General features: G+C 42.1%; 2 protein-coding genes across 3 annotated transcripts in view; one reads left to right on the top strand and one right to left on the bottom strand.

Annotated features, from left to right (window-relative positions):
* The first annotated feature begins 166 nt into the window (after nt 1-166).
* Nucleotides 167-20,464, top strand: LOC121184288 (rapamycin-insensitive companion of mTOR-like). Of its 2 annotated transcripts, none has more exons than XM_041041882.1 (37): nt 167-255; nt 381-428; nt 2,065-2,162; nt 4,710-4,774; nt 5,089-5,220; nt 5,449-5,512; nt 6,412-6,538; nt 6,668-6,837; nt 7,202-7,269; nt 7,733-7,800; nt 7,914-7,996; nt 8,472-8,559; nt 8,817-8,907; nt 9,008-9,074; nt 9,312-9,392; nt 9,635-9,735; nt 9,932-10,097; nt 10,797-10,898; nt 10,985-11,031; nt 11,141-11,276; nt 11,399-11,598; nt 11,776-11,902; nt 12,088-12,252; nt 12,489-12,565; nt 12,678-12,756; nt 12,951-13,060; nt 13,178-13,265; nt 13,409-13,501; nt 13,591-13,697; nt 13,848-14,077; nt 14,229-15,315; nt 16,729-17,036; nt 17,126-17,332; nt 17,445-17,597; nt 18,161-18,284; nt 18,406-18,544; nt 18,628-20,464. In XM_041041882.1, the coding sequence occupies exons 1-37, from the start codon at nt 207-209 to the stop codon at nt 18,706-18,708; spliced, it is 5,226 nt and encodes a 1,741-aa protein (XP_040897816.1). In that variant the 5' UTR covers nt 167-206; the 3' UTR covers nt 18,709-20,464. The 2 variants fall into 2 exon arrangements, with proteins under 2 accessions (XP_040897816.1, XP_040897815.1); XM_041041881.1 differs by having other exon boundaries at nt 201-255; nt 16,777-17,036; nt 18,628-20,463.
* A 374-nt stretch (nt 20,465-20,838) lies between these two features.
* The window catches only part of npc1l1 (NPC1-like 1), a 34,470-nt gene continuing 28,813 nt past the window's right edge, over nt 20,839-26,495 (bottom strand). The window contains exons 14-21 of the mRNA XM_041041883.1: nt 23,879-24,006; nt 23,626-23,755; nt 23,492-23,547; nt 23,258-23,408; nt 22,898-23,129; nt 22,697-22,810; nt 22,382-22,544; nt 20,839-22,259 (exon numbers count right to left, since the gene is read on the bottom strand). Coding sequence (XP_040897817.1) covers nt 22,054-22,259; nt 22,382-22,544; nt 22,697-22,810; nt 22,898-23,129; nt 23,258-23,408; nt 23,492-23,547; nt 23,626-23,755; nt 23,879-24,006 — 1,180 coding nt within the window. The 3' untranslated portion in view covers nt 20,839-22,053. The remainder of the gene's footprint in view (nt 22,260-22,381; nt 22,545-22,696; nt 22,811-22,897; nt 23,130-23,257; nt 23,409-23,491; nt 23,548-23,625; nt 23,756-23,878; nt 24,007-26,495) is intronic.

The raw sequence follows: 26,495 nt of genomic DNA, 5'->3' as shown, positions 1-26,495 counted from the left end.
TCATGACTCTCTCTTCATTAACCATAATGCAGTCGCCAGGTCAGATGTATGTTTTCATTTCTGGTAAGATTAAAGGCGGATTAAGGAGGATCCAGCTGATCTCAGGTCTGCCGGAGGTCCGCTGAGGCTGTGTCGCCATAGCCCCCCTCGTTTGTTTTCTCGCGAGAAGCGGCGAAGTTTCCGGTGTTGTGTATGTTCCTGGAAACATGGCGGCCAGCTTCCGCGGCCGTCCTATCCGGAGTCTTCGGATGCGAGGTAAGCGTGAAAAACTCGATTCAGTGGTATCTGTAATAGGAGGATATTGCATAAATAGATTTTCCTAGGCGTGTGATGACCTTAGCGCGATCCCTCACCATGTGCGCGGTGTGTGTTTCTGACAGGTCGGAATGACAGCGGGGAGGAGAACGTACCGCTGGATCTGACCAGAGGTAAGCAGAGGCTTCATCACATCACCCTGAAAGCGATTATTGTTCAAAATGGATGAGGGGCATTTCTGCAAACACTAGCCCTGTGAGGTGAACATTCAGCTAGTCGGTGCACTTGTCCTGGCAGTGCTGTTGTTATGCTGTCACTTTCCCCTTTCTGTTTCGTCTAATAGCATTGCCAGCGAAATCATAATAACAGGCGGCAGCAAGCTAACTAACTAGCAGAGTTAGCGTTAGCTAGCTGCCACAGCTAACCAGCCATGACGACGGTCTGTTGTTTTGGTTAGTGTGAGTGGGCAAGATAGCCTGTTATTTAGCCAAGCAGCCATAAGTTCTGCAGTCATGCATTGGTCATCGCTGGCTGTAGGAGAAATTGGGTTTCAGGGCTGTTAGCTGAGTAGCAATTAAACAACACAGGGTCCGCAGGGTGGTTTTTCTAGTGGCACTCTGATACACAGCTGCACAGGCTGGTCAGATTTACTCCTCCAGCAGCAACATTGCATGCCAGTTCTCTGACCCTGACTTAGGGACCCAGACTGGTTTTATTGTAACCGTGCAAACCAGAATTATTTTGCATCTAAAGTGTCAGATGAATTCAGAATAAAAAGCCAACAATATGTTAATTAGTCCAATTGACATGAGGGATGGGATCGGGTGGGGTTGCGAGGTGGGGGACACTTAATCGGACAGCTGTTTGTTGTTGTTTTTTTTTTTTTTTTTTTTTTAAATGGACTTGCAAAATATACCATGTGTAGAGTATTTTTTTAACCTCAGAAGACTAAACCTGGTCTGTTGCCAAGACTTCCTGGACTATCAAGTTCAAAATTCCTATGTAAAGTTCATGTCAAATGTTTTTCTCATATGTACGTTCTTACATGGGACACGGGCTCAAACTAGCCCAAAGCAAGACACTGTTGAACATGTATGTCACTGCCCTGTCAGTTACTGGACCTCAGGCTAAATCTTATACATTTATTTAACATTAAGTCTTACACCAGGATTATCTTAAAATGCTTATTAGTGCTTGTTTAATTTCATCAAATCTAATGTCACAGAGCAAATAACAGTTTGGTTAAGTAGTTTTCTATCATAAATGAATATAAATATATATAGATAGATAGATAGATAGATAACATTTAAACATTTTGTACTCGTTTATGTTCAATAAATTCAGTGTTTGCAAAAACTATTTTCAATAGTCCAGTATTTTGAATCTCTTAATCATCTTTTCATGTGTTTAAGATGTTGTTTTCATGGGTGGCCTATTTTGATAGCTGTTACTATTTGACAGATTGAAAGTGAATCTTGCTCATCCTATAAAAATATCCTATGCAGTTCATTAAGTTGGTGTGTTCATAGTTTCTGCAGCATTTAGGTTTTCTTTGAAATGCATTATCTGGAACTTGTTTTCTCTGTTTTTACATAATAGCTGAGGAACCGAAAACGAAAAACACTTCCCTGCTCAAGTCTTGCTTTTACTGTCTAGACCTTGTTTTGACTGTACACACTAATTTAGTTTGACCAGATAAACCAACTTCCTTCCTGCAACATATTAAATATGGTTCATCGACCGTTATTGTGGCAATATGGATTACTGCTTGTCTTGGTTACATTGTATTTCCTTTTCATTCTCCTGCAGAACCATCAGAAAACTTCCGTGAAATCCTTCAAAATGTGGCCAAACCGCACGGAGTCAGTAACATGCGAAAACTGGGCCACCTGAACAATTTCATAAAGGTAACACTGTTAAGTTATGATGCTTTCACCCCAGGGTTTTATTTGTTGCTTGAGGCAGTCTGAACAACGCTAAGAATTAGGGAAAGTAATAAAGTTGCAAGGCTGTTCTCTCCCAAAAAGCCAACAAGAAAAGCCTGTTAAAGCTGCTGATACAAATATCCATCTTTTGATTTAAACAGTGAGTCAAGACGGTTGACTCACTGTTTAAAGATTGTGTGTTAAGACCGACTAGCTGTTCTCCCCTCCTCTGTCGTGTCACCACTGACCTCTCCTTGATCCTCTCCTCTTGGGTGTTGCTGCCAGCAGGCCTAGCTGTGCCTGTCATTGTGATGCTGACAGTGAATGTAACAGGAGCTCTAGGGATAGGGAAGCACTCTGACCTAATGTGCATCAAGAGCAGCACTCTGACTTTGAAACCTGAGATTTTTAATGTCTGGTTATTGTTCTTATGAACATGAGACACTCTCAGTTCCCAAATCTCTATTTTTCCCAACTTTATTCTATTTTCTATTCCAGCTTTGCACTGTCATGTCAATAGTAAAAGTGAAGATTACAGAGTACACACTGTACAATGCGCTTCCAAATTTCCCATATGTCATTGAGATCAACTAAATTGTGTTCAGCTAAACTAAAGCACGAAAACAGGTAATCATGGATTTTAGCAAGCACCGGAGGAGAAAACATTTAAAATGCTGAGACCAAGCTGAATAACTGCTCCATGTGTCCCACTTATCAGCAGGTGATGGCTGTGATGCACAGGTTTATTGTTTGCAAATGAGAAAAAGATGGAAGAATGGGAGGTTTATTTGTTTTCTTCTATTCATGTAGCGTCTCACTGCAGGTAGAGATATAAAAAAAACCTTTAAAAGCAGGTTCACGTGGAAGCTGTTTTCACATGTTAACAATGTTTTTAGATTTCAGTGTTTTTCTTTGTGTGGACATGGCCTGTCAGCCCTGTGATGAACTAGTGACCTCTCCAGGGTGTTTTTCTGCCTTTCACCCAACACATACTGGAATAGTCTCAAGCCTTCCTGTTATTTTGAACAGGAGTAGCAGGGTGTAGAAAATGACTTGCAACACTGAAGGGAAAAACTTCTTGGGCTCTGAACACATTGTTTTTGCTCAGCATCACTTCGCTGAGAAATGTCAAAGCCATTTACACAACTTGTCCACTTCACCAACCTTGGGCATTAGACGTTTAGACGTTTGCTGATTTCTGCCGAGCAACCCACTGCCGTAAACCACTTTTGACTGTCTGTCATGGATATATTTTGACCAATAGTTGGCTGCTGAGCAGCCAGTGTGTGTTGGCCTTCAGAAAGCTGTGCAGCTGGCACTGTAGCGGGCTGAAGGCTGTGTGTGGGCCTGAGTTGTGCGTCTGTAATCCGTACACCTAACTCTCTTGTTTACAACTGACAGGAGGGTAATAGCCATGGTGTGTGTGTCTGTGTGTATACGTCTGTTAGAGCACCATGCCTCCATGATTCCTTATAAGGGTTCCAGGACAGTGAGGGTGACCTAATCCCCCCGGAGAGTGTCACATGCCCCTCTCCCCATCTCCTCTCTCCCCTCCTCCTGCCTGCCTGTGCTCTGACATCACAGCTGGTATAAAACAACCCCCCTACTCCCCCGTGCCTCTGTTCACCCATCCTGCTCCCTCTCTCCTCCTGTTCTGCTCTGTGGTTTATGATGGAGGCCAGAGGAGATTAATTTAAGAAACAATTCACACATAAGTTACCTGTTGAATTTAGTCATCGGCTTCTCTGCTGATGCTGTGTTAGGATAGCCAGAGTTAGACTGAGCTATAAAAGCAGTTTATTATGAACTGCTTTGGTGTATATAAAATGTGAATCTTGTATACACCAGCTGTATGTGGGGCCCCTGTTAATGATGGAGGACCTGTGGTGAATGAACTGATAAAATTAGTTATATATGCTGAAAACAGGGTCTATTGCCAGGCATGGTAGAGTACACAAAAACAAGAGCAAATAGTCAGGCTGTGGGCAGAAGAACACAACAGAGTTAGTCAACCTATTGCTTACTTTCTGTTCTCACCCCTCTCTTCTCATATATCCAACACATACAAGCACATGTACTCATGAACAACAAATGGTGGAGGTGACAAAAGCCAGCACCAACTACTGGACCTGTGAATGTGTTGCACCAATGCTTTTGTAATGATAACCTCCATCTAGCACCAGTGAAAGCATAACATTATCCATTCACGATTCACCTACTCCAAACAAGTCGGTGTGTGACAGACAAGTGCAAAACTACAACAAACACACCTGCATGGCTGCAGGAAAGTGTTGTGCTGTTTGTTAGTGTGGTGCTTCTTTGACTCAGATATTGTTAAACAGTGAGTGTGTCAGGTGAAAGATGGCAGCCATTTTGGAGAGATCAAACTCCCTTCTAAACACCAATGAGGTGCCCTAGAGCCAACATAACGACTGTGCCAGGCTTATTTTTATCCTTAACGTTATTTTAACAGAGTCCTCTTATGAATCAAATCATGTTAATGTTTTTTGTTCTATTCATGTATTATAGCTGCTATGCAGCATTGGCCACCGTGAGGAACACTTTGGGTTTACACATGAAGAAATCATCATCTGGTAAGTTGTGTCAGCAACCAGTAGTTACTGATTGTACACTGTGTACTTTTTATTGATGTGTGCTCTTTTTCCAATTCATTGGCCTGTTATTTATGCAGCCATGTGAAACCGTTAGTCAAGCCTGGTGGATAATCAGTTGGGATGTTTTGCATGTGGACCATTAATTTGATGAGTTTTTAATTTAAAAATCAGAACTCATCATGCTCATGAAAGAATTCAGGAAATAACAATAGTGTGTAAAGTCTTTGTAAATCTTTTTCCATGTCCACTGTACAATTCTGGGCTCATCTAAGTGTTTGATTTTTAACCCATAGTCTGCGGCTAGCTCTACTCAATGAGGCTAAGGAAGTGCGTGCTGCAGGGTTGCGGGCGCTCCGCTACCTCATTAGAGACACCAACGTGCTGCAGAAGGTCCTCAGACTACAGGTGGACTATTTAATAGCCAGGTAAGCTCCTGCATTGACCAGTTAGATGGTGAAATGCTGCCTTGTTGACTTTTCATGTTGTGTGTTGAAACATGTTCTTTTTTCTTTTTTTTTTTTTAACAGGAAGTCACTTGAGTTGTTTTCAGAAGTTTGCTAGGTCCTTTGAAGTGTTACGCTTCAGTCATACTTGGTTTTCTTTTGCTGAGGTTTAGTTGTCTGCTGACTGATAATACCTCTGTGTTGTTTCAGATGCATTGACATCCAGCAGAGCAATGAGGGGGAGAGGACTCAGGCTCTGAGACTAGTCCGAAAGGTAAGATAATACTTACATTTTTTTAAATTTCCGTTCCTCCTCAGCCATTAATTTGTAGAGTCAGTGTGTCGTGTCAGGAGGGTGAATTTGCCCTCTGCCCTCACGGCTCAGCCTTAGCGTCAGCACAGTGCCACCAGAAAGATCATTGGGTTAGCAGCAGTGTCACTGTGTGGACACTTTGCACGAGTCTGCAGGCAAGGTTATTTATAGCTCTTTCTGTAGTTTACTGTAAACCTTCTTCACACATACACATACACACACACACACACACACACACACACACACACATAGAGTCAGGCTCTGGTTTCAGGAAAGGACTATTGGCCATACAGGCAGTAACCGACCTCTCATCATAAAATGTATTTCTGCAGTGTTTCCCGTTAAGTACCAGGAAAAAAAACCCGCCACAGTTTCAAAGTGAAACAAAAATATTTTTACACTTCTCAGTGTTTCCCATAAATTGAATTATTTGTGGCAGTGTGTGTGTCTCTTTGCCAGCCCTCTCTGTGTGCCTGTCATTTGGGGTGTGCATGAGAGTGTGTTACATGTGTGTTCTGGGACTGGGATCACTGGCCAATCACAATATGTAATCAACCCTCACTGACCCGACCTGAGTCAGGGTTGTTATTTGTTTGACACAACATGAAGCAATGGAGCTGTAAACAGCATATTGTTCAGTTATTTAGTTGTCTCACAGTACTTTGCAATTAAAATATTTGCAGTGCAGTGCCACATATACAGTATTATATAATAATTAAATTTAGAAGGAAAAAAAATTGCTCTTCATTTTGTGGAGTCCTAGAAAAAGTGGCCCTAAAAGACATTGTAGTTATTTTTTGCCTTGTTTTGTCCAGACTTGTTTGATGAGTCATGCTTCTCTCCTCTCCCTCTCCCTGTAGATTATCACTGTCAATGCAATGCTGTTCCCCACCTCTATCGCAAACTCTCTAATTGCTGTGGGCACTGATGGACTACAAGAGAGAGACCGCATGGTCCGTGCGGCCATCGCCATCGTATGTGAGCTAGGTGAGTCCCTGGCCTTTTGTGAAGAGCCCTCAAGAAGTTACAGACAACCTTGTAAATTTGTGAGAAAGAGTATTTTTTTTTAAAAAAAGCCTCTAATATGTCTTTGTTGCTGACTTGTTGCACGAGCAGCTCTGAAGAACCCAGAGGTGGTGGCCAAACGAGGAGGCCTCAGCACCATCCTGAAGAGCGTGATTGACTGTCAGCTGAGTCGCATCAACGAAGCACTGATCACCACCGTCCTCCATCTACTCAACCACCCACGTACCCGTCAGTACGTGCGCGTTGACGTCGAGCTGGAGGTACACACAGATATGAATTTGGAGGAAGCTGCTGTTTACATATGAGCATGCTGCACTGGGAGTCATTCCAGTCAGGATTAACAGCCGTAGGTTGCACGTCTCTTTCCCATGGAGCTTAGAGTAATCAGTTACAACATTTCTCCAAAGCCTCATTGTCTGCAAACAGACACCTGGGACAGAACCATCTCACCACTGCAGTCAGTGTATCATCACAGATGCCTTATGAGATCTATAGCAAGTTAATTATTACTGTAAGATGTTTGGTGTGAATATTTAAGAATGCTTCCACTTAATTATTCTTAATAAGGCTGTTGTTTACTCATCCATCTTTTGTGTGTGTGTGTTTGTACGTTCTGTCCTCCAGCAAATCCTCGCCCCTTTCACAGATTTTCACTACCGTCACAACGCAGACACAGCTGAAGGACAACTCAAGTGAGTGTGTGTGTGTGTGTGTTTTTGTATGTGGTTGAAAGGGGGTATGAAGAGTGTTACTGTTACAGTAGAGACAATAAGATAGTGTTCTGACATTTCCCTCTGTTTACTGTTTGCTGTGTTCCTATATTGGTAACATCATGCATCGGGCACGTTGAGGGTTTGTATAGTGTTTTTGTGATATGACCCTTGCTATCAGGGCTGCTTGACTCCAGAGTGACTTGCCCGAGGATGTGAAGCAGGCTAAGCCACCACAATCCTTTAAGTCCCTCTGAAAGATTTGCTTTTATATAAAAAAAGATCTGTTATTGATTCTCTTCTTCTTCTTTTGATGTTTCGCCTTTGTGGTGTAGTTTGAAACTTTGTGAAGTGCTTTTCAATGCTCCGTGCATAATGATGTTGTGTGTATGGAACATCGTGCTCTGTTATTAATGCGTGTGTGTGTGTGTTTTCATGTTCTCAGGGAGGACAGAGAGGCCCGCTTCTTGTCAAGTAGAATGGCCATAGTGGCAGCCTTTCGCTCCTGGTCTGGTAAGAGTTTAGATATAGTAATTATTGTACGTAAATGGTTTTATATTAAATGTGTTTTCATTTTGAGGGCATCACGACTTAAGTGTTTTTCTTTTTCTCTTTTTGTTATTCAGGGATTATCAATCTATGCAAGGCTGGAAATTCTGGAATCCAATCTTTAATTGGCTTACTTTGCATACCAAATATGGAAGTTAGGGTGAGTATTCAAACAGCTGCATACCAGATCTTTTTTTTTTTAATGTCTGGGAGAATAAGGAAGTTTGTAGATTTCAAAGCAGTGTACAACTTTTGTTTGCTACCCTAGCAACCAAGACATCACTGATGAATCTCCTGCCTGTGAAGTTTTTGTCCCGTCAGCCTTCATTTTATTATTGTAGCTGTAGTTAGACGGAGAACTGAACAGGCTTTCGCTTGTGTCTGGCTTGAGTGAGAGTATCAAAGCACAGAGTGAGATATATTTGTCATGGCACAGATCAAGTGCTTGCAGATATTATTGTTCTCTTTCCTGTGCATTCAGAGTGAAACTAGGGCTCCCTTAAGCCTTTAGAGAATTGTGTTACACAGCAGTAACATTAGGGCAGTGGAAGTGCTCTCTCCGGCGCTGCCTAATGTACTTTGTGTCGTATCAGACGTGTATGTATCTGATTGCGTCGATGTAATTTGCCCTGCAGAAAGGCTTGTTGGAGGTGTTATACGAGATATTCAGGCTCCCAGTGCCCATTGTAACTCAAGACTTCACAGAAGCTCTTCTAAGTGTTGGTGAGTAAAACATCTTTTGTATCTTCAGAATTTATTTTTATACTCCCTCTCAGTGTCTTGTACCTTGAAGTTGGGGTGTTGTTTCAGAGAGTACTTAATATGTAAACGTAGTCCAGCTTTATGGCCTTGTACAGTCATGACAAAAAGCATTCTTTAAAGTGTTTTTTCACTACAATACTTTGGTACTTTTAGAATCCAAGTAAGTACATATTTAACTCACATACAGTACAAGCTAAGCTTCTGTGTTTTTACTACAGACCCTGCCAGGTTCCAGGACACCTGGAGGCTCTCTGATGGGTTTGTTGCTGCTGAGGCCAAAGTCATCCTACCCCATCGGGCTCGCTCCAGGTGAGAGAATAGGAATTTACTAGGTTAACAAAACTGCTGTCAGTTTGGTGTTTACATGAACCATGAAATTATCTTTTTTTTCTCCTGTTTGCTTCATTAGGCCTGATCTGATGGACAACTACCTGGGATTTGTCCTGTCTGCCTTTATCACCAGTGGGCTGTTAGAGGTGAGTTAATACAGTGTTTATATTTATTTATATTACAGCTACTAACTACTGTTAAACTAGCAGTCAATATTAGGTTGGAATGTTTGTGGAGTATCACACATCATTGCTTCTCTGATGGTATTGTGTTACAATTTTACACCACACGTTTGCATTACACATCTATACAGCAGCTTTATTGTTTGAATGTTGCTATGAAGCCATAACCTTCTCTATCTCTTCTTCCTTTTGTCTTTGTAGGGTCTTGTTGAAGTTGTGACCAGTAGTGATGACCAGCTCGCCGTCAGGGCGACCATCCTGTTGGGAGAACTTCTACACATGGTAATATCGAAATTGGGAAATTATCTGTGACACTGTGATGGCATATTTTGGAAAACTGGGGGGGGGGGGGGGGGGGGGGGGGGGGGATTATGTCACTCGCAGAAATCTAAAAAAAGTGAATGTCAGAAATGAATAAAAAAAATGAAGAGTTTTGTATTTTGACAAGCTCCCTGCTACGACTGAGTTACTGTGATTCTAATTCAAAATGCATCTTTCCTCCACCCGCTTTCTCTCATGTTTAGGCAAACACCATCCTTCCTCATTCTCACAGTCACCACTTGCACTGCCTTCCCACCCTCATCAACATGGCAGCCTCCTTTGACATCCCCCAGGAGAAACGACTGTGAGTACACTCTGTCACACACTCTTTCTCTTTTCGCACTCTCTCGCTTTCTGATCAGCTGCTTGTGCTCTTTTAACAGTGAACACAATACACTTCCAGAAAAAAAGTTATAAATACAACATATTATTAATGTGTGTTAAAAAATTTTTTTGGGGAAAAATAACATCCCTGATATTTATTGCTGTGTTTGTTCCAGTCGGGCGAGTGCAGCAGTCAACAATCTGAAGCGTTTCCATGAAAAGAAGAAGAAAGGTTTGAAACCACACAGTCTTTACCTGGACCACATCATCCGCAAGTCTGTGTCTTCACATAACCGCAGAGAGTCACACTCGCGCACTCACAGGGACATCTATGTCATTAAGGTAAATATGAACATGCTCTTCAGATTCTAGATTTTGAGATTAGTTACCCTCTGCACCGCAGCAGCATGCTAAGGTAGTTTAAAGGAATACATTTCAAGATATAATCTTGCCATCCTACCTACAGTGGATATCAATTTCATCTCTTTGGGTCCAGTACAAACATCTGGGGCGTGTGTTGTTCAGCTTAGTACAAACAGAGGAAAAATGGGGATAGCTTCCATCACAAATGGAAAAAAATGCTTTGTTTCAGCTTCAGGATGGTTTTATTTCCATTTTACACAATAAATTTTACATTTTAATCATTCATCCAAGAATGCTGTGGATGTTTTTTGGAGGTTGGAAAGTGTGCACAGCCAGCTGTGTGCGGCCAGCTGTTCGTTAGTCAGCATATAGCTTCAGTGTGTTTACTAAATGCTCCTTAACGACCACTGTGGCTCGTTTCCACTTTCTGCGTGTGCTAAATGTGCAAGATTACAACGTGTGAATGCTGTAGCTTTGAAGTTATTAGAAAGCATCTTCAAGGAAGCTATGCTAATGGTTTCCCTGTGAAGTAGATGAATTAAATAAATAAAATGAACACTGTTTTTGCAGAGAAAATAACTGCATAACAATTTGTGCTTTTTACTTTATGCATTGGAAAAAAAAACAGCAGGGCTTCCTATTTTTCATATTGTAACATCAGTGTTCACTGTCTTTCAGGACACAGAGGAAGCGCTGATGATGAACCTGAGAGACAGTCACATTCTCAACCACAAGCAGAACCTGGAGTGGAACTGGTTGCTTATTGCCACCATCCTTAAGGTGAGGCTGTTCTCATGTAGCATCACACACTCCACTGTGAACCTCTTTTTCCTGTCTAATGTTTAAATGTTGTTTTTCTCTCCCAGTGGCCAAATGTAAACCTCAGGAACAACAAAGATGAACAGATGCACAAGTAAGACCCCCTTCATGTCATCAGAAACCCACTGCAACGTTTTAAATAGCTTGGCCTGCCTCTCTGACGTTGTGTTTTGAATACATCCTTTGTTTTCTGTGTGATGCAGGTTTGTGCGGAGGCTGCTGTACTTCTACAAACCCAGTAGTAAATTGTATGCAGGGCTGGCGCTGGATCACGTAAAGGCCAGACAACTCACTGTGGTTGGTTGTCAGTTTGTTGAGTTCCTCATGGACTCGGATGAGGTTAGAGAAGTGTGCAACAACACCCAAACACACACATTCCTGTTTCACCTTTTCTTATTTTCTAACTTGCCTCTCCTCTCTGTCCTCTTTCTCTCGCACGCTCCTCCTCCCCTTGACACCAGGATGGCCAGGGTTACCTGGAGGACCTGGTGAGGGACATGGTGTCATGGCTGTCCTCGTCCTCAGGACTGAAGCCCGAGCGCTGTCTGCAGAGCAACGGCCTGCTCACCACACTCAGCCAACACTACTTCCTCTTCCTGGGGACGCTCTCTGCACACCCACAGGGAGTCAAACTGCTGGAGAAATGTGGCCTGTTTCAGTGGTGAGTGAGCAGAAAAACCTGACAGCTTTTCAGAGTTTTCCCAGTCCCGCAGAGTGAAAGAATCTCACGTCTCTGACGCGTTTGTTTTTTTTTTGATGAAACAATCGCAAGACACGTTTGATTAAGGTCCCGCTAACAACTAAATATAACGTCTGTACCTGCTTTCTGTGTTTGCAGCCTGCTGAATCTGTGTTCTGTGAAGAACCAGGATGCTGTGCTGAAACTTGCTGTATCCACACTGGACTACAGCAGAGATGGTCTGGCCAGAGTGATCCTCTCCAAGATCCTCACTGCTGCTACTGATGTAAGTCACTCACATGAACATAAAAATACTTCTGAAACCTGCCTTTTCCTTGGTCTCATCTCTGTCACAAAAACTGTAATTAGCTAGAGCTCAATTTTGCTGTGACACAATTTGCTGAAAACTAATGTCTCTGTACAAGAACTACAATAACCATGCCTCCTCCTCCTCCCACAATGCTTCTTCAGACGTGCAGGCTGTATGCCACCAAACACCTCCGTGTGCTGCTGCGTGCAGGCGTGGAGTTCTTCAGTAGCTGGGGCATGGAGCTGCTGGTCACGCAGCTTCACGACCACAGCAAGGCTGTGTCCATGGAGGCCCTGGACATACTGGACGAAGCCTGCGAGGACAAGGTGACGTGCATCGCTTAGAGTACAGTCAGCACAGTAGAGCTGATCATCAGTGGGTCAGGAGGAGAAGGCTGTGTCTCTGCTGTGCAGCTCATATGTGAAAGTGTGAGAAAGTGAATGGATGTAAAGCAGGGCATCGAGATGGAACGAGCTCTGGGTGTGTTTTCTGGTCCGTTTCCCGTGACGTTGTGTGTCCATTCTTCCCATTGTCTGACTTGTAATGTCGTCCTTCTTCACAGGCCAACCTCCATGCGCTAATCCAGCTAAAACCAGCTTTGTCCCATCTGGGTGACAAAGGCCTCCTGCTGCTCCTCAGGTGAGTGTTTACCAGTGGTGCTTACCACACACGGCCTAAAGTATTTGACACGTTGTAGTCCAGCAGCATTTACATCCCATCTTAAATGCATTCTACTGTGTCTGCTGTGTAGGTTCCTGTCCATTCCTAAAGGTTTCTCCTACCTCAATGAGAGGGGTTACGTCAGCAAACAGCTGGATAAATGGCAGAAGGTATTATCAGGCAGCAAAATAAACTCTGTTTGCATTCTACTTAACTATATGTTTTTTATACATTTGGCTACTAGATTATAATGTGCAATTTCCCCATTGTGGGACTATTAAAGGTTTTATCTATCTATAATAAGACCACAAACAAACAGAATTTTCAGTTTTACTCTGGGACCTAAATGTGTTACGCATTACAGGAATACAACCTTAAGTATGTGGACCTGATAGAGGAGCAGCTCAACGAAGCACTAACAACCTACCGCAAACCTGTTGATGGAGACAACTACGTCAGACGCAGCAACCAAAGGTGAGGAGCTTGACTCAAAGACTGTATGAATTGTTGGCCAGCAGTACCTGACAGGCCACAGGATTAGCTGCACATGGTGGCTTTCTTCTTGTCTAATTTCTCTGGTTGTGTCTCCAGGTTACAAAGACCAAATGTCTTTCTCCCTGTGCACTTGTATGGTCAGCTGGTCCATGACAAGACAGGCTGTCATCTTTTGGAGGCCAAGGTAAAGACTTTTTCCACGGTTTAACAGCACACTGTGGTCTTTCTTCCTGTTTAATTGCCCACATTTGTTTCTTTGGGGAGCAGCGGGTCGTCCAGATTTAGCTGTCTTTCTTTCTAACTCCTGTCCTTTTCTGTCTTTTACAGAGTGTGGTTCCTGACCTCAGCTACACAGTTCGCTCCCCGATGCTGGACACCTGGGAGGGCATTAAACAGCTAAAGGCTGCTCTCTGGGCACTGGTCAGTAACACTTGCTATCAATTTATGTCACCTCAGTTACTCTGTCGCTGTAATAGTAATAGTTACATAGTGTGTTGTTTTCCATGCAGGGCAACATTGGCTCTTCAAACTGGGGTCTGAATCTCCTGCAGGAGGAGAATGTCATTCCTGACATCCTCGCATTGGCTCAGCACTGTGAGGTGCTGTCAGTACGAGGGTAAGCTCATCGTCTTTAGTTTTCACCAAACCCCCCCTGACCTGGAACATTTCTCCAACAAGTCAAATCGATGGAAAATATTTTTCAAAGCCCATAATAGCTCAACAGAGCACAGTTTTATGTTCGCTAACTGTCCTCTTTCATCCACAGGACCTGTGTTTATGTGCTGGGTGTGATCTCCAAGACCAGACAGGGCTGTGAGGTGCTGAAGCAGTATGGTTGGGATGCGGTCAGACACAGCCGCAGGACGTTGTGGCCTGTCACTCCAGACGAGGTCGACACGCAGCTGACCTCTGAACTTTCCTCAGTGCCGAGCACGCTCAGTCTGAACTCTGAATCCACCAGCTCGCGCCACAACAGTGAGAGCGAGTCTCAGCCAAGTACGTAGGACTCGATTTTGTCTGTGTATTACTGGAAAAAGACTGCTAGTTTTGTTTATGATGTTCCATCATCATATTAATCTCAGTTACACTGCACATTAGGCTTTTTTTTTCTATGTGTGTGTTCTTAGTTCACTCTTTGTGCTTTCAGACATGTACATCCTGGACGATGACAAGTGTGATGTTCTGGACCAGTCAGACGAGCCATCTTTCTATCTGCACCCCAAACCGATTAAAGACCGCAGCCCCTTCACCATCCTGGCCTCCACACGCTTCGTTCGCACCCGTTTCCTCAACTCCCTGTCCCTTCCCAGCAAGAAGCTGCGCTCCACCAGTGACCCTAAGAACCCGTCAGGCTCTCACACCCCTACTGAACTCAAGACAGGGAATATGAGGCGGAACAGGACAGTGACAGAACCCTCGGTCTACAGCCCAAACCAGGGAGACGTCTTCACCCCCATGTTTAACGGCAGAGGAATGCCGAAGAGTCCAACAGTGAGCCTGGAGACGTCCTTTGTCGGGACCAGGGGGGGCTCTGAGGAGCAGCTTGTGGACGGAAGGCTGGCTAGAGGTGGAGGCTCAGGCCTTGGACTAAGTGGCTTAGGAGGGCACGGGACTGTGGAGCATCCCAGCCGAGAGCGTCTGGCAGGAGGAGATGGCGGCTCCTCTTCTAGTGGAGGCAACGTGGGTGGGGTTGGAGGAGGTGGCGGAGGTACTCAGTTTAAAAGCCGCAGTCAGAGCTTTAACACGGACACCACGACCAGCGGCATCAGCTCCATGAGCTCCAGCCCGTCCAGGGAGACGGTTGGAAACCCCGAGCATCCCGAACCTGAACCAGACTCTTCTGACTGTGTGAGCCTCAACACAGTAGTGTCTGCCAAGACTGTCAAAACGCTCTCCTCCCTCACCCCCCAGGCTCAGACCAACCACATGTCAATGTCTAAGTCCTCCACTGTCTCTCTGGTACCGCCCGGCTCCTCGCACACTCTCCCCCGCCGAGCTCAGTCTCTCAAATCTCCTTCAGTAACCACCATCAAGAGCCTGGCTGACTGTAGCTTCATGTACACCAGCCCAAGAGACGCGCTGGGCTACGCTACGTTGAAGAGGCTGCAGCAGCAGAGGATACACCCCTCTCTGTCTCACAGTGAAGCGCTGGCTTCGCCTGCCAAAGACGTGCTGTTCACCGACACCATCACCATGAAGACCGGCAGCCTGGACTCCAGATTAACACCTCGCAGGTAAGTCAGCCATTGTTACAGGGACTGTATGACAGAAAGGCAACACTGCTGCAAACAAATGTGTCTGTTTTTTCTATGTGAAAGTGTTTTTTTTTTTTTTCCCTTCTCCATTTGTGCTACTGTAGCTTGAGCAGTCATGTGCCTGGGGTAGAGTTTTGTTTTTCGTCTACCTTGGCAATGACAGGTGTGACTGTGTGTTTTTTTTTGTTTTTTTTTCCTGCACCTTCTACTATGTTTGTCAGGTTATCAGATAGGAGGCGCACCTGTCCAGAACCCAGCGTCTTAAGTCCATGCCGCAGGCTGTCCAGAACAATTGCACCGTGGTGGGTGGACCAACCCAGTGTCCTCCTTCATAGAGACGTAGCTTGTAGCACCAATTCTGACAAACTTGCTGTAATTTAGTAGCAGCTACAGCTCTATGCCTACAGTCGTTTGCCATTGCTTTGACTCCTGTAGCCCTGTAGTGTGAGTAAGCCCCATGTAGACTGATCGGTCGCGGGTTGTTCGCGCTCATCGCAGCTGTAACCCTTCTTGAGGTATAAATAGTCAAGCTGACCCAAATGCCTCGAAGCTTCGAAGCTTCTGCAACGTCCAAATCAGTGTTTGAGTACTGCAGTTTTTAAAGTGACTCTAACATATGCATTACCACAAAAATCCCAAATAGTCCATGAAATAATAAATAATAATAATTGTATAATAAGTAATCCAACATTATTCATTACACATCAACATTGATTATTATTAGTTATTCTCAGACAAGGATGTTTAATCTTAGCTTCAAATATTCAGGGTAAATTCTCACTGAAGCTTCAAAGCCCCAAAAATGGTGCTGGGGTCAGCCCTAATCTACAGCACACAGGTAGCAGTACGTTCCATGGTGTGGATGTGGCTGTTGTTATTGTTTGTTCTGGTGTAAAATGGTAATTATAAGCTTCCCTGTGCTCATGTATGATCAAAACTAAATTTACCTACAACCAAAAGATGAGAAAATATTAAGAATTTTTGACAAAAAAAAGGAGAAATGAATTATCAAAATAGTTGCCAATTAATTTTCTGTTGATTGACTTGAAAAAAATGTGCATTTCCCCCGAGGAAAACTTTTGTATGAACTTCAGCCTCTTAGTAAGGTTTTGTTTTTCAGTGTGAATGTACAGACGTGCTGATTGGTTGCTTTATTTATAAGTATTTTTTAAAGCTATACTAACAGGTATATGACGTTGCAGCCGTATCACACTTCGGATCGACACATGTGCTCTGCTGTAGCTGCTGCCCTGATAGCTTGCCACAGTATGTCGGGCTTTAGAGCCTGTTGTGATCCCAACTTCCTTCTCACTCTCTGTTCACTAAGCCTGTGTCTCTGTGCTTTTATCCAACATTTTTTCACTTACTCCCCATGTTCCTTTTCTGTCCCAGCCTCTCCCCCCGGATCCTCTCACGCACCTCTCCTCTTGCCCTCCCTAGGTTCCTGAAAGCTCTGAGCTTTGCCTCTCTGGATAAGGAGGAACTACTCAGCCCCATCAACCAAAGCACCCTGCACCGCTGCTCTTCAGTGCGCTCTATGGTCTCTAGTGCCACCTTTGGGTGCAACGATGACTACATCGGCCTAGCACTGCCCATGGACATCAATGATATGTTCCACATCAGAGACTCAGCCTACTTTCAGCAGAGGATCAGCCCGCCGTCCGAAGAGCGAAAACGCTTCCTCTTTGGCGATGGTGATGGTAAATGCAGCTTCGTGTGTGATTCAATGGCAAATCTGTGAGGTTTTGAATCAGACTGGTTGTGCTCACCATGTTTCGTCCCTCTTTAGGTGATCGCCCTGCTGTCCCAGTACTAAAGCAACAGTTCAGCATCTCTGAGCTGATTGTGTGCCGAGGCGACAGCCAGAACCACATGGTGGGTTCAGAGGAGACGGGACTCCAGGATCACACCGAAGAAGACTGCCTCTACTGTGTAGGAGCCATCGTCCTGGGATACCCCACACAGCCGCAGATCAACAGCACGCACCCTCGGACGGGTGAGCCGTAACACACATTCAGTCATTCACATGGAAATACTTAAAACTCAGTGCACAATATAACAAATACTCTGTTTTTTTTTTGGTTGTTTTTCTGTTTTTGTTCGGACAGACTATGTTGAATTCCCGTCATGGGGAGGCCAGAGCAGCCATCGTCTGGAGGTGATGCCTCAGTCCAAGTTCTCTGGGGTGTCAGGCTGCAGCGACGCTGCTGTGTCTCAAGGCTCAATCTGTAGCACGCCCACACCTGGTGACATTGTCATCGGTGAGAATGACCACAACATGCAGGACATCTTGTTAAATACAAAAAAACTTTATTAAATTACTGTGTTATTCCCTCATCTTTTCAATAAAACTGTTATTGCAATATTACTTTAGTTCCACTAAAATATCAGTCTGAGATCTGTCTTCAGTGAATTTGGTTCTTCACAGTCCCCTTTTCATTTGTTTATTTACCCTTTATTTGACCAGGAAAGCCTCTGTTTGATTTAAAAATGTCCTGAAAAATCTGCTGGCCAAGATAAACAATGAGAGACAAAATCAGAATTTAACAGACTTTGTGTCTCAGTCCTTAATATTTGATCACAGTATAAACACGGTTGCTTGGAAAAAAATAATAGACTAAGGATAAAACTCAACATATTATTCGTCCACCTAAAATGGCTAACAAAACTTATCACTGGAGCAAATTATGCAACTATATCACTTACGGAGTCAACAATCACTGACACCCACCTGACAAAAACAAGCCACTTTGATGACAAAGAGAACTGAGATGGAATTTACTGTGGGATTTGAATTGAATATTTATTTATGCGTGTCCTTCAGGCGGAAAGGCGATATCAGAAGACGGCCCCGCCTCTCGAGTCTTGCTGAGGAAGGAGGTGCTCCGCCTCATCATCAACCTCAGCTCCTCTGTAGGAACCAAAGGCCACGAAACAGGACTACTGACGTAAAGCTCTTTTCCTTCTTCTTATTTAACATACATTTTTTTGGAGATGCATGCTCAGCTGCAGAACAGTAAAAGTTTTTTTAAAAGATCTAATTAAAACCCCACCATCCTCTGTCTTTAGGATAAAGGAGAAGTTTCCATACGCGTTTGACGACATCTGCCTGTACTCTGAGGTTTCTCACCTCTTAGCCCACTGTATGTTTCGCTTGGCCTCAAGACGTTTCATACAGGAGCTCTTCCAGGACGTGCAATTCATGCCAGTAAGACATCATACCACCCTTTCTCCTACGTTTCCTGAAACTCTGTCTATCCCATGCATTCAATCATTTCTCCTCATTTTCAGATGTATGAGGAAGCAGAGGCAATGCTGACAAAACTACCAAAACCTGCCGAAGAGGATGTTGACCCTCCTACAGAATCCTGATCGTCCTCCCTCTTTTTGTGTTCCTTGCACATCCCCTGTCCTGCCACCCTACAAACATGGAACGAACACAAGACTGAGAGAAATTAAGTTATGGCTCTAAGGATGGGGAAACATGTGGCACGTTTCTGTTGCTCAAAACAGAGTACCATAGCCAAGGATGAGAAGGAGGTGGTTATCACTCACCTTTCTTCTAGCAAATAACGAGCTGGAAACAAAGGGCGTCAGTATCTGTAAACAAAGTTTCACTGTCTCACTGTTGCTGTCTGAGACTTTCTTTTTTTATTACAGGAAAAAGGGGGAGCAGTTTAACCAAATACTGTTTTCAGATGGGTTGGCAATCTTGAGCAACACTCAATAATACATCTACATAATGCTTAAGGACAAGTTGGATCATCGAGACAAAGACTCACGCTGTGTTTCAGAAAAACGAAAACAAAAAAAACAAAAAAGAAAAAAAACGTTAAGTTCTATCAACATTTTATCTCTTTCCGGAGGTGGTGTTTTTTCTGTAATGAAATGAATAAGGCATGTTGTTGTGTCTACCCAGTGATTCCTCGGACCCCGCATTCTTTTCTCCTTACAAAACAAAACACTACAGAGGAGTCCTGCTGTTTTTAAATCTTACCTGGAGCCTAACTGGTTCATATCCCACCTCGACCTGTGATCTGTTCTAGCCAGATATGTGCTTTTTGCTTCTCTTGCCTCACCACTTCCTACAACCTGTAGCCTCTTGTCAGCACAGACAGCCAATTACTTTTCTATTTCTTGTATCTCAGACAATCAAACATCACTAGTATTGTATTTTCTAAAGCACTATATATGCCACCCTTACACAGTACATGAGGAGAATAGCATGTGATTTAATGCTAGTTTATGCCATCTTTTACTTCCTTAGGACCTTTAATGTTTTTCTTCAGCCATTGCATTACTAGTAAGCTTCTCAGGCGGGTTGATCTTTGGAAAAAAATGCTCTGTTGTACAAGTTATCTGTAGAATGATTTGTTACAGATTTAGTACCAAACTCTGCTCACAGACATTTCCAAAACCTGCGTAAGCCCAGCAGCTGCCCAACTCTATGCCTTCTTACCTCTGTGCTTCACCTCCACTGCATGTGCAACAAGCATGGCAAAGTTGTATCGTCACCTTAACGCGTTTCTTGCTTGTAAAACTTTAAGAATAGGTTGCCATTACATGCTGCCATTACATTGTAGGAATATAATTACCCCCTGAATCTGTTTCCACAATGCAATATCACTGTCTGTCATTGGCTGAGATGGAGGAGGGGAAGGGAGGGGGAGGTGCGATGACTAAAGGATTTGTAAAAGGTTTCCAGGGAAACAGGGATTTCTGTTTCCATTGGCTTGTTTTTGCTATAATGCTGCTACACAAATGGACTCATAGAGAGATGATTCATAGATCAGCTGAGTGATGTCAGATGCGATCTATTTATTATATGTCTGTACCATAGAGTGAGCTCAACCAGAGAAGAAAAAAAAGTTATTTATATTTTTTCCTCAAGACTGTATTATAATTTAAAAAGATTTTTTTTCTTTTTCTTTTTGTTTTTTTTTTTCTTTTTGTTTTTTTTGCCTGAATCGTGGTTTCCCTTGTAAAATGTGTACAGTATGTTTTTGGGGGCATTGATGACCTAAAGAAACATACAATCCTATCAAAGGGATGCATTGTTAATAAAACAAAATTTGAAATACCCAAGATATTTGACATATCTTTCCATTTTTAAAAAATTTTTCATTTGTGACTTTTCTCTTGATTTACTCGTTTGTCCAGAACATCATGATGTTCGACTCTGGAGAAACTCACATTTGGATTGGGTCAAGATGTTGAATGGTTTTTAGGATGGATGTATCATACAGTTGAATGACTTCTGCAGTAGGAATGTTTAATTTTTTCATCTTGAAACCCTCTTTCTAAAGACAGAAACATGGAAATAAGGTGACACACTGTCCCCTTACAAACTTGCGTTTAGTATCCACTATTCACAATGTTCTGTGTTAAGTTTATTGTTAAACGGGTTTCCTGCTTTCAGAAAACTTGAATAAAACTCGATTTCCATTGTTTTACAACAATTTTAACACTACATGGGACACCTATCATCAAATGGTAGAAAGATGTAGAGCAGGATGCTTCCAAGTAAAAGACCGACTAAGAAGACATCAACATGCCTAAAACAATCCCTTTTCTTTTAGGGACAGCCTGTGAAAATGTATGAAAAATAATACAATATTGTTTCTCATGATTCAAACCTGACCTTTGTGTCACAGTCAGACCCAGTGCAAAGTGAGAACAGATCTTAATCTTCCTCAAAGCAAATTGAACAAATGGAGATAGAAAAACAAAAACATTATGGAGGGATGAGTTAAATAACTGATAATGAAAACAATACATTTTATTTCTACTTCTTGAGGACACACGACACTGTAGACTTTGCTCTCTTTAATTTCTTTTTTTTAAATTGCATTAGAACAAGTGCAGAGTTTTGAACCCGAACTAATTCATCAACACTTCTGTACTTTTCCTAATACAATTTTAAGGAGAGCATCCTACAGTGTTGCAAGTCTGTGGGAAATCGCTGCTACAGTTTTGGTCTCTTGAATAAAAAAGTGTGTGCATGTATTTCCCACACTCAAACAACAAATTTAAAAAGTGTTACAACCAAGTCAACACTTCTGCAGGGCCAGTATTCCCTAATAGTACTTTCCAAACACCTACCTTAGAAAACTATAATGTGAAGTGTTTTCAGTAAGGCTATTTATTCACATAAGAAAAACATTAAATGTTTTTTTTTTTTTTTAACTGATTGCACTTTGACCACAATAGCATTGCACTGCAACTAAAGAAACTATCATATAAATTCCTGGAGTGTGTGTTACTTTAAATCACTCGAAACAGTGACAATGTGAAGTATTCACATACAAAATAATTACATTCAATAAAAATAATACAAAATGACTAATTCAAGAACATTTGTTTGACTTTCTTTCCTGTTATGATTCCACAACTAAAAAACAAATCTTTCCCAGCTGCAGCGCTTGTGAAGAGAGACGTGTAGTTTTCCATTTGATGAGACAGGAAGGTTGATTCTCCCTGCAACCGTCCGCTCTTGCATTGCTCAGGAATATTGCACAACTGTTTACTGTTGTCGACCATCCCAGTGGTCCATTTATGATTGAGGTACATTGTTTAGATAATGATCTCCATATGGAGGAGCCAAATATCTGACTCTTTGTTTGCTATCACTGTCCTTTTCTGTGCTTGTCCTTATGAAGTTTGTTACAGAGGTATTTACTCATCAGAGCTTTCATAAACAGTTTTTGTTGTTGGGGCTCAGACACGGTCAGTTTTAATTTTTTTAAGGTCTGCGTCTGTGACAGCCTTTCTGGAGTTTGAGCCTGGGTCTGGTTTTGTCTCATTGTCTTCATAGCTCAGGTTATCGTAGGCTGGTCTCGTGTTGCCCCTCATCTCAAGATCCTGAGTGGCCTTTGCTTTGTCCTGCTGGAGCTGCAGCAACACGGCCTTATTCACACCAGGACCTGTGGAAAGAAAAAGAAAGAAAGAAACAAACAAACAAACACACAATGGAGATTTAGTCCTCATTCTCAGTTTCATTGGTGCCCTCTGGCACAGAAAAATATGCAGAAAATAAAGTGCGTACCAAAGTAGCTGAGCAGCACAGGGAGGAAGATGAGTCCGTGAGCCATCCCCAGAAGTGTGATGACCAGATTTAACCGGAAGAAGAAGATCTGGATGAGCTGCGCTTTGGCAAACGCCAGCACAAGGATGCCTGGTAGGTTGGTCATAGCAACACCAGCAAATACCTTCAGGGTACAAAATAAACATGTTTTTACTCAGACAGCTGTTACTGTATGTGGATGTTACCGTTAACTGTGTGGTACTAAAAGCAAATGTTATTTCCCTGATTTCTTTGTTTTCACAATGTCTGTTCTAGATTGCCTTGTAGTTTACTTACCGCACTGCCCATATTTGCAGTGGCCTCCTTGGCTCTTTCCACATGTGTGGGCTTGGTGCTGAGTGCAAAGGATCTTGTCATATGTGAGACAAACTCCACAGAGATGCCCACCGCCTGCAAACAACACAGAGAATTTAAGTCCATAAAGTAAGAAATGACCATATTAATTCATTCCCTATTATTGTTTACAGATGTTCTCACCGTGACCAGGTTGATGAGGGCCACGGCGTTATAATCAATGCTCCACAGTGTCATGACGCCAACAGTGTCTATGACGATCATGATTATGGTGATCACGTTGAGCAGGCCGGAGCGGAGGTCCAAGCCCAGCAGCAGGCAGCACACCACGAAGGTCGGCAGCAGGCACAGGGAGATGTTGAAGAGTCCTTCTGGCACAATAGTCAGGTACTGCTCGTAAAACACATTAGTTATCCTGGAAGAGGGAGAAAAGCAAAATAATGGTTGGAAAATACTGACTATTTATTTTGAATGACAAATTCCATATAAGTAATAAAAAGAAAAATTGCCCATCCACAGAGTTTGGGAACTAAAGGTACATACGTGTAAGGAAAAACTTCAAAGTCAGATGAGGTGCCTGATATATTCCTCATGCTCCGGGTGATGTTGTGAGCTAGCTCTCTGGCCTTCAGCAGCGCAGCAGTGTACTCCTGAGAGTTGGTTAAAGGTGTGTGGTAAGCCATGAACCGAGAGGCTGGGAAAAAGAAAAGGTTTACTTACCAGCATCTTTTAAATGAATACACAGTAACATCTGTCTGTGACTTTGAGAAGATTTACCTATAATTTCTCCACTTGCATCTTTCACCACGGCCTTGTCGTAGGCTCCTAGACCACTGTTAAAAGAAAAGATGTGAGAATGTTTTTTTCATGTAGTGATGTTGTGTGTGTATGTGTGTAGCTACAATACACACCCTTTGGGGCACTGCAGGTCAGGCCTGTTACCCAGGAAGTCAGGGAGGAAACGGTTGAATTGTTCCACAGTGGGCCTGAGGACGCCATCTGAAGGATTAGCCATACACTTGCGCCCGCAAAGGAAAGCAGCTATTGAGATATTGGAGCAGAGTAAGAGTGTTAATAAAGTAAAGGAGATATCTTTGATCATATAAGGAAATTCACAGTTAGGAATGTGTGTTAAAGGGGTGTTTTCTGAGCAGCGATTCTCACATTGACTTGCAGGACAGAACTTTCCAGCATTTGGACCGATGGTGTAAAGACGACAACATCTGGATCCAGGGTTCAGCCAGTCGATGAAATCGTCCACCCAAGAGTTAGCCGGAATAGCCAAGTAGGATCTGCAGATTACAACGTCAGTGGGTTAAAAAGACACAAATACAAATGTCAATCCAAGCCAGCCCCGCCCCTCCCTACACGCAAACCATGCACTGTGTGTAGGGCCCCACGTTTGCAGAGGGGGTCCCGTTTTGAGGGAGATGTGCAAATTGCGTGAATGATTCATGCAGCGCACCACTGTGCACATTGCGTCAGTGATGTGGACCGCGCAATATGAGACGCACAATGAGGACCCTTAAGTGCGAGCGAAGCAAAGGGTAATGGCAGCTGTAATCTGACACCGCACACCATCATGATGATTGGCAACAATCAACATCAGACCAATCAGTAGTCACAGGCTGCAGAGATGGCATCCAAAATGAGTCTGGAGCATCTAAAGAGGAAGAAAAAAATAAAACAGGGAGAAGCTCTTGCTTCACTTGAAGGTGGGTATGTTGTTAAAATGAAAATACAAACCACCCAACTTGTACTGGAGATAAAATGATTTCCCAGCAGAATCCATTGCCGTTTCTTAACTGTCAGGGCTTGCTATTTTGACGCCTTACTATACTATGACGTTTTTTATGACATTTTGAGATCAAAAAAATGTTTGACTTTTTTTGGTCGATTTTGAAGCTTTACTATACTATAAGGTTTTTTATGACATTTTGAGGTCAAAAAAATTTTTGACTTTTTTTGGCCGATTTTGAAGCTTTTCTATACGATGAGGTTTTTTATGACATTTTGAGGTCAAAAAAATTTTTGACTTTTTTTGTCCGACTTTGACGCGTTACTATACTATGACGTTTTTTATGACATTTTGAGGTAAAAAAAAAAGTTAACTTTTTTTGTCCGATTTTCACGCCTTGCTATACTATGACATTTTTTATGACATTTTGAGGTCTGAAAAAAAAATGACTTTTTGGCCGATTTTGACGCCTTACTATACTATGACGTTTTTTTATGACATTTTGAGGTCAAAAAAAATGTTGACTTTTTTTGGCCGATTTTGAAGCTTTTCTATACTATGAGGTTTTTTATGACATTTTGAGGTCAAAAAATTTTTTGACTCTTTTTGGCCGATTTTCACGCCTTACTATACTATGACGTTTTTTATGACATTTTGAGGTCAAAAAAAATTTTGACTTTTTTTGTCCGATTTTGACGCATTACTATACTATGACGTTTTTTTATGACATTTTGAGGTGAAAAAAAAAGGTTGACTTTTTTTGGCCGATTTTGACGCCTTACTATACTATGATGTTTTTTATGACATTTTGAGGCCGTTTTAAAAAATGACTTTTTTTTGGCCGATTTTGACGCATTACTATACTATGATGTTTTTTATGACATTTTGAGGTCTGAAAAAAAAAAGACGTTTTTTGTCCGATTTTGACGCCTTACAATACTATGACGTTTTTTATGATATTTTGAGGTCAAAAAATTTTTTGACTTTTTTGGCCCGAATAAAACGCCATACTATACTATGACGTTTTTTATGACATTTTGAGGTCAAAAAGATTTTTGACGTTTTTTATGACATTTTGAGGTAAAAAAAATTTTTGACTGTTTTTGTCCGATTTTGACGCCTTACTATACTATGACGTTTTTTATGACATTTTGAGGTCAAAAAAAAATTTGACTTTTTTTGTCCGATTTTGACGCCTTACTATACTATGACGTTTTTTATGACATTTTGAGGTCAAAAAAATTTTTGACTTTTTTTGTCCGATTTTGACGCCTTACTATACTATGACGTTTTTTATGACATTTTGAGGTCAAAAAATTTTTTGACTTTTTTTTGGCCGATTTTGAAGCTTTTCTATACTATGAGGTTTTTTATGACATTTTGAGGTCAAAAAAATTTTTGACTTTTTTTGGCCGACTTTGACATTTTGAGGTCAAAAAAAATTTTGACTTTTTTTGGCCGATTTTGACGCGTTACTATACTATGACGTTTTTTATGACATTTTGAGGTAAAAAAAAATGTTAACTTTTTTGTCCGATTTTCACGCCTTGCTATACTATGACATTTTTTATGACATTTTGAGGTCTGAAAAAAAAATGACTTTTTTTGGCCGATTTTGACGCCTTACTATACTATGACGTTTTTTATGACATTTTGAGGTCAAAAAAAATGTTGACTTTTTTTGGCCGATTTTGAAGCTTTTCTATACTATGAGGTTTTTTATGACACTTTGAGGTCATAAAAATTTTTGACTTTTTTTGTCCGATTTTGACGCCTTACTATACTATGACGTTTTTTATGACATTTTGAGGTCAAAAAAATTTTTGACTTTTTTTGTCCAACTTTGACGCGTTACTATACTATGACGTTTTTTATGACATTTTGAGGTAAAAAAAAAAGTTAACTTTTTTTGTCCGATTTTCACGCCTTGCTATACTATGACATTTTTTATGACATTTTGAGGTCTGAAAAAAAAATGACTTTTTTTGGCCGATTTTGACGCCTTACTATACTATGACGTTTTTTTATGACATTTTGAGGTCA

Source organism: Toxotes jaculatrix, chromosome 7 (assembly GCF_017976425.1).
Source record: "Toxotes jaculatrix isolate fToxJac2 chromosome 7, fToxJac2.pri, whole genome shotgun sequence".
Taxonomy (NCBI): domain Eukaryota; kingdom Metazoa; phylum Chordata; class Actinopteri; family Toxotidae; genus Toxotes; species Toxotes jaculatrix.
The sequence above is the reverse complement of the archived record's forward strand: the minus strand, read 5'-3'. Positions and strand labels throughout refer to the sequence as shown.